The sequence below is a fragment of the Arachis hypogaea genome, chromosome 13, assembly GCF_003086295.3.
Source record: "Arachis hypogaea cultivar Tifrunner chromosome 13, arahy.Tifrunner.gnm2.J5K5, whole genome shotgun sequence".
Lineage (NCBI taxonomy): Eukaryota > Viridiplantae > Streptophyta > Magnoliopsida > Fabales > Fabaceae > Arachis > Arachis hypogaea.
Window position 1 is genome coordinate 15,263,222 of NC_092048.1, and position 7,207 is coordinate 15,270,428.

The 7,207-nt window shown below is 39.9% G+C and overlaps 2 protein-coding genes across 2 annotated transcripts; both read left to right on the forward strand.

Annotated features, from left to right (window-relative positions):
- The first annotated feature begins 1,200 nt into the window (after window positions 1-1,200).
- LOC112732747 (7-deoxyloganetin glucosyltransferase-like) lies at window positions 1,201-2,876 on the forward strand. Its single transcript, XM_025781512.1, has 4 exons — window positions 1,201-1,398; window positions 1,494-1,599; window positions 1,694-1,918; window positions 2,005-2,876. Exons 1-4 carry the CDS (start codon window positions 1,201-1,203, stop codon window positions 2,874-2,876), a joined length of 1,401 nt encoding a protein of 466 aa, XP_025637297.1.
- Window positions 2,877-3,453: 577 nt separating this feature from the next.
- Window positions 3,454-6,080, forward strand: LOC112737425 (patellin-3). The gene is made up of 4 exons (XM_025787330.2): window positions 3,454-4,799; window positions 4,871-4,995; window positions 5,112-5,262; window positions 5,397-6,080. Exons 1-4 carry the CDS (start codon window positions 3,867-3,869, stop codon window positions 5,649-5,651), a joined length of 1,464 nt encoding a protein of 487 aa, XP_025643115.1. The 5' UTR covers window positions 3,454-3,866; the 3' UTR covers window positions 5,652-6,080.
- The last annotated feature ends 1,127 nt before the right edge of the window (window positions 6,081-7,207 follow it).

The window sequence follows — 7,207 nt, forward strand, 5'->3', positions numbered from 1 at the left end:
CGTGCTCAAAATAGATGTGGATGACGTTGTTATTCTCATGGCAGTGCTTGATCATACTAACAAGGTCCTGGTCCACTTTCAATCTCCTAAGACCAAATTCCAACACATGTTTAGGCTCTAGATACCAACATGCTTCAGCCTTATCATACCCCAATTCTCTATAATAACATGTTACCGCAAACACGTCAAGATAGTCTTCATCAACTCCAAAAACCCATTCATCATACAAGTCAGAAGTGTAGATAAAATTTCTCCCAAGATCTGTCTCAAATGCTCCACCATGGTGAAAAACAAGTTTCAATTGATCAGGCATCTGAAGTTTACAGCACAATGCACAAAACAGACAGGATTATTCATTTTGTCGCAAAACAGCCATATTGCAAAGAACTAGAAATCAAACTATATTTGTAATAAGAATGCATATATTTACTTCCTATTGACTATAACTTAAACCAGACTATGATTTATGTGGTTACAAGTCTCATATTAGAAACCCTAAACCCTAACATTTGCGCCATCAACAACCACAACATTCTAAACCACTCTCTTACATATACAACAACGCATTCACACATAAGTATCAAGAACCCTCAGTGAAATACAAAAAATGGAAGAGAATGATCAAGTTGAACTGTTACCTCTCCCCGTCGGCAGTGTACGAAGGTGATGCTTCATCGATAACTTCTTCATTGACCGGAGAGAACAGATTCTAAGGATGATCCTCGGCGAGGAAACGTTGAGTGGGAAGTATGGAAGAATGAACGGACGTAGGAGAAGAGAAAGCTTTTTTGAAGTTTTGGTGGAAAACGTTGAAGTGGAAGGGGGGACCAACAACAATTGTTTATTGAGTTAATAGTCAATTTCGTCCCCGAAAGTGTCCTCGATCTCCATTTTCATCCCCGAAAGTCAAAATTAATCAAAAACGTCCTCGAAAGATACCCGTGTTGATCACGTTCGTCCTTCCGTCTTCTCGGTTGATGAGATGGCAAACGGCCGCTTACGTGGCACGTTAACTGCCAAGCTGGCCAACGCCAGGGTGTAGGATGTTGTTGCTGACAAGATAAGTTTCGTTTAAGCCATCAAATTAGTCCTTCGAGTTTATAAACCCTAATCCCAAAACGAATGATAAATACTTCGAGGTGATCACTTTCGGTGGCAGTAGAGGTAACTAGGAGGCGTAATCCCTGGCTGGCTGCGTGGATGGAGAGAGGAGATGGTGGTTGTGGTGGCGGTTTGTCACATGCATCGCACGACAGTCATGGATCCAGTGTTTCGATGCGAAGGAGGAGGGTGAATGCTCATGATGGATCATGTTTCTGTGGGCTGAAGACTGTGATTAAGGAATCTGGGACAGCGGAGAATCCGAGTAGATTGTTCCATGCATGTCCAAGGTACCGGGTGAGTGATGGTAAAGGAAGTTAAAGCTTTTTCATGTTCTTATCCTCTGTTGGGTGTTCTCTGATTTTTTTGTTTACTCCCATATGAAATTGCAGAAGGGTAGTCACTGCAATTATTTTAAGTGGGTTGATGATGATGAATTTGAAGTAGTGGGTGTGTGTGGTACAAAGAAAGATGCAGGAGCTGATATAAAGGTTGAAGGTGAGTATGATGAATGGAGGGTGAAGGCGGCATGGAAGTTGGGCACTGTGGAAGCTGAAGTTAGAGTTTTTCATGTTCTTATTCTCTGTTGAAGGCTTGTGTTCTTTCAGAAAACTCATTGCGAGCCTTGTTTCTCCAAACCATGATGATGTGCCTCCTGTTACTTGCATAGTTTCTGATGGTGCTATGTGGTTCACTTTGAAAGTTGCTCAAGAGTTCCACATCCCTCACTTTGTGTTTTTCACTCCCAGTGCCTGTGGCATGCTGGGATACATTAACTTTGAAGAGATTCGGAAAAGAGGTTATTTCCCATTGAAAGGTACTCTCTTGTATTATATTTTGACAAGTTTTTATTTGTATCATACAATTTTTTAATAGAATAAAATAAAAATTTATTCTTTTCAGATGAGAAGAATCTGCTTGATGGATATCTTGATACTAAAGTTGATTGGATTCCAGCAATGAAAGGAGCAAGACTAAAAGACCTTCCCACATTTCTTAAGACTACTAATCCTTATGATGTAATGTTCAATTACAACATAGTAAAAGTGAACACTGCTATGCATGCCAAAGGGGTTATCCTTAACACCTTTGAAGACTTAGAATCAGAGGTTTTGGATGCCATCAGAGCCAAATACTCCAATGTCTACTCCATTGGTCCATTATCAATGCTATTCAAACAGCTCTCAAACTCAAATACTCAATTGGAGTCGATTGATCTGAATCTGTGGAAGGAAGACAACAAATACTTGGAATGGTTGGATAAAAGAGACAGATGTTCTGTTGTGTATGTGAACTTTAGTAGCTTAGTGATTATGACACCAAAGCAACTAAGTGAATTTGCTTGGGGTTTGGTTAATAGCAAGTACCATTTCTTGTGGGTCATAAGGCCTAATCTTGTGCATGATAATAATAATAATGGTGATGAAAAATTAAGTGATGAATATGTGAATGTGATTGAAAGATGTGAGAGGGGATTGGTATTGGGGTGGTGCCAACAAGAGAAAGTTCTGTGTCATGCATCAATTGGCGGATTTCTAACACATTGTGGGTGGAACTCAACATTGGAGAGCATATGTGAGGGAGTTCCAATGGCATGTTGGCCTTTCTTTGCAGAACAACAAACAAACAGCTTCTATGCATGCAAAAAATGGGGGATTGGGATGGAGATTGAGTGTGATGTTAAGAGAGAGCAGGTTGAGGGGCTTGTGAGGGAACTCATGGAGGGGCAAAAAGGAAAAGAAATTAAGGTTTATAAACTCGAAGGACTAATTTGATGGCTTAAACGAAACTTATCTTGTCAGCAACAACATTCTACACCCTGGCGTTGGCCAGCTTGGCAGTTAACGTGCCACGTAAGCGGCCGTTTGCCATCTCATCAACCGAGAAGACGGAAGGACGAACGTGATTAACACGGGTATCTTTCGAGGACGTTTTTGATTAATTTTGACTTTCGGAGATGAAAATGGAGATCGAGCACACTTTCGGGGACGAAATTGACTATTAACTCATTGTTTATTCAAAGGGGAAGAAGATGTTATTTCAAACGACATCGTTTTACAGACTTAGGGCACCCACTACTCCAACGACGTCGTTTAATGGAATGCCCACATGGCAGTTAACGTTCCACATCAGCAACATTAAGACGTCAATTCTGGAAGGGATTAATGGAGGCGCACATTTCTGAATTTAAAAGATTTATTTGGTCATTTAAAAAAATCAAAGATTAAATTGAATACCAATTTAAATTTAAGAGACCATTTTAGACATTTACTCTGTATTAATTTATCTCGTTTAATCGTTTACCGCATAAACGAAATAACGCTTAATGTCACGGTATTATTCCTCACTTTTGCCCATCAACTCCGGTAGCCTAACAAAAATTTTGAAGGATGCTGGAATTGTTGAGAAACTCTGAAGATACGGTTGTGTAAAGTATTTTCTCGAAAATTCTTGAAGGAAGAAGGAAAAGGAACGTGGTTCGATGAATGAATTGAATGGTAAGTAAAAAAATAAGAGGTCTTTTTTTAGGCATAGGATTCTGACCGCTGCGGAATGTTGTGTTTTAGAGAGTTGAAAGTTGAAAGTTGAAACCATGTTTGGAGTCACGATTTGGACTCAGGGTTGAGCTGTAATTAATAACTCCCTCACTTTTGTGATTCTCTCTCCCTTGTCTTTTTTCAAAACCCAACACACCTACTCACTACTCCCACTCTCTTTACTTTCTCCGCTTTGCTTTCACACCCGCACGTTCTCGCTCTCCCAAAATGGCTGACAGCGATTCTAACCCTCCTCCGCCTCCTGTTACCGTTACCGTTACCCATAGCGAAACGGCGAACCCTGATGTGCCTGCTCTCGCTTTAGCTACAGAAGCTGAACCACTCCGTGATAACACCGCCAAAGACCTCCCACCTTCCCCGCCACTCCCTCAACCTGAACAACCAGCACCAGAAGAAGACACGTCAGCATCCGAGGCTGTCCAAGCTGACACTTGCCAACCGGAACAGGAAAAGGATGTGGTTGCAGTTGCAGAGCAGAATCCCAATCCCACTCCTCAAGAGCAAGAGCGCAGTGACAAGCTTCCGCAGAATCGGGTATCGTTCAAGGAAGAGAGCAATAGGGTTTCTGATCTCTCCGATTCCGAGAAAGCTTCCCTTGAAGAGTTCAAGAAGCTTCTAGCAGATTCCATTAAGGAGGACGTTTCCATATGGGGAGTCCCTCTCCTCAAGGACGAGAGAACTGACGTCATCCTCCTCAAGTTCCTCAGAGCCCGCGACTTCAAGGTCAAGGACGCATTCGCCATGATCAACAACACTCTCCGATGGAGAAAGGACTTCAACATCGACGCTCTCCTCGACGACGATCTCGGCGATGACATGGACAAGGTCGTCTTCATGCACGGACACTCCAGAGAGGGCCATCCTGTCTGCTACAACGTCTACGGCGAGTTCCAGAACAAGGACCTCTATGATAAGACCTTCTCCACCGAGGAAAAGAGAAACAACTTCCTCCGGTGGCGGATTCAGTTCTTGGAGAGGAGTATTAGGAAGCTTGACTTCACTCCCGGTGGCATCAATACCATTTTTCAAGTTAACGACCTCAAGAATTCCCCTGGCCCTGCCAAACGGGAGCTTCGTCTTGCCACCAAACAAGCTCTCCAATTGCTTCAGGATAACTACCCCGAGTTTGTTGCCAAACAGGTTAGTTAGGTTCCCTTCAATTATCATCCTTTTGTCGATGCTTGTTAAATCAACTTCTTGTGAATGAATAGGTTTTTATCAATGCTCCCTGGTGGTATCTTGCATTTTATACCATGATCAGTCCATTCATGACGCAGAGGACCAAGAGCAAACTTGTGTTTGCAGGGCCATCCAGGTCTCCTGATATCCTTTTCAAGTTAGTAACTTCTGCTATTGGATATTCATATTCTGAAAATTTGTTTCCTCTTCTGTTTTTGGTTTGTTTATTGCGTTGTGAATTATGACATTATGTGGTGTTTCTTTCTCTAATAGGTATATTTCCCCGGAGCAAGTGCCAATTCAGTATGGAGGCCTAAGTGTAGATTTCTGTGACTGCAATCCAGATTTCAGTATGTCTGATCCTGTCACGGAAATTCCTCTTAAGCCGACCACCAAGCAAACTGTAGAGATCGCCATTTATGAGGTGCGGTGCGATTGTGATGGTTACATTTCACCAATTTTGATTATTTTGTACTTCTTTAAACTGTAGACACTATTGTGTCATTAATATCTGAAATAGAAAGATCTTAGTGAACTGAGCTGCTGATTTTTTGGCAGAAATGTATTATTGTCTGGGAGCTGCGAGTGGTTGGTTGGGAGGTTAGCTATAGCGCTGAGTTCAAGCCTGATGCTAAAGATGGATATGCAGTTATTATACAGAAGGCCACAAAGATGTCCCCAACTGATGAACCTGTTGTTTCCAATAGCTTTAAAGTTAGTGATCTGGGAAAATTATTGCTCACTATTGACAACTCCACCTTGAAAAAGAAGAGGCTTCTTTACAGGTTCAAGATCAAACCCTACTGTGACTGAAGTGATTCTGGGTACATGGAAATTGAAGAGTATGAAATATGCATGTCATCATCATTCGTTTTTCAGCCCATTATTCATCTATAATTTTGGTCGTCAGTTGTTTGGAGTTTTTGATTTCTGTCTTTTGTTGTATTTAGTACTTTGTGTTCCAATCAAACGTTGAGCTAGTTTTAATTGTTATTTTAATAGAGTAGCACGTGAAAATGGGATTGAGTTGGTTTATGGGATTCTATATATCTACCAGCATTATCTGTCACCTTGATGGGGAAACCAACATGTAGAGGCTTCGGTAGGAGAAGTTATCAATGTAAAATTTTGTTATCGTACTTATCCAGTTTGAAATTGGTCCAATTATAACTTCAGAATCCTTGTCTGTACAATGAAGCATTCTGAATCCATATATATGTTACATATATATTCTTTTTGGTCTTTTAGCTGTTTTGCTATTTAACTTCATTTCATTCTATATCTGAATGAAATTAGAATCTAGAACAATAAAAACTAAATCGGGATTGGGACTTCTTGGTTTAAGTTGAATTTTGCAGGGATTGCTATTGCATTTTATTCTTGTTTGTGCATTAGCTTTCTATTTGGTATTAGTTTTGTAATTCTGTTTTTCTATGATGTTCTATATTTTAGTTCCTTTTAACGTGGGGTGTGGGGACTGTAAGTGGTTGAGAATATGGTTTCATTTCACCACCATGTGACCCTGTGCTGTCTCTTAGGTGATCTGATTCATTTAAAAAATGTTATTTTCTTGTGGAACTATCTGATATTTCCATTTTGTTTATTTGGAAACTATTGAAATTGAAAGCTATGAAGGGGATTGTTCAGAATATATTGAGTTAATACTTAATAGTTCATTGTTAACTCACAATGATTGCAATTGTGGCAGATGCTTTACATTTGGAAAGGAATGACCAATCAAGTGTTAAATAAAAACTAAATATACAGTGTTGATTCCGAAAAGTGAAGTCCTCCTATTAGGCCACTGCCAACTAGGACAGGCTGTGTACTTTTGATGTCTAAATGGATACTTTTTCTTCTTCTTCTTCTCGTCTTCTTGGTGGGGGTGGGGTCTACACTCTAAATGGATACTTAAAGCTAGTAACTTGTGTTACTTATCTTTTTTTAATTTATTTTTTTACCTCTTTAGGAATTTATCATTGCCCTCTACTTATTTCTTATGTAGTTATCTTTGAAGTGATGAAAATTTGTGAAGTTTCTTTAACTTTGAATTAGTGTGGGATTTTCATCCTTTTCCATGAAAAACCCAAGCTGCATAATTTGGTCTCATCATCTTCTGTGTTGACTGGATTTTAGAGCCATAAGCGGTTATGATATCTGCACCATATTATGCTATCATTGTTTGATTTGGATTTTAGAGAAATATGATGGGGAAAGTGTTCTTTACCGATTTAATAAAAGGCATTGTAAAATCTAAGAGTGAATATATCTTTACTTGCTCTTATTAGGGGCAGACTTATCTTGAAAGGAGCTTATTTCATGCATGTATATACTGTTATTTCATGTGATATTCTACGTGTTGGATAAAC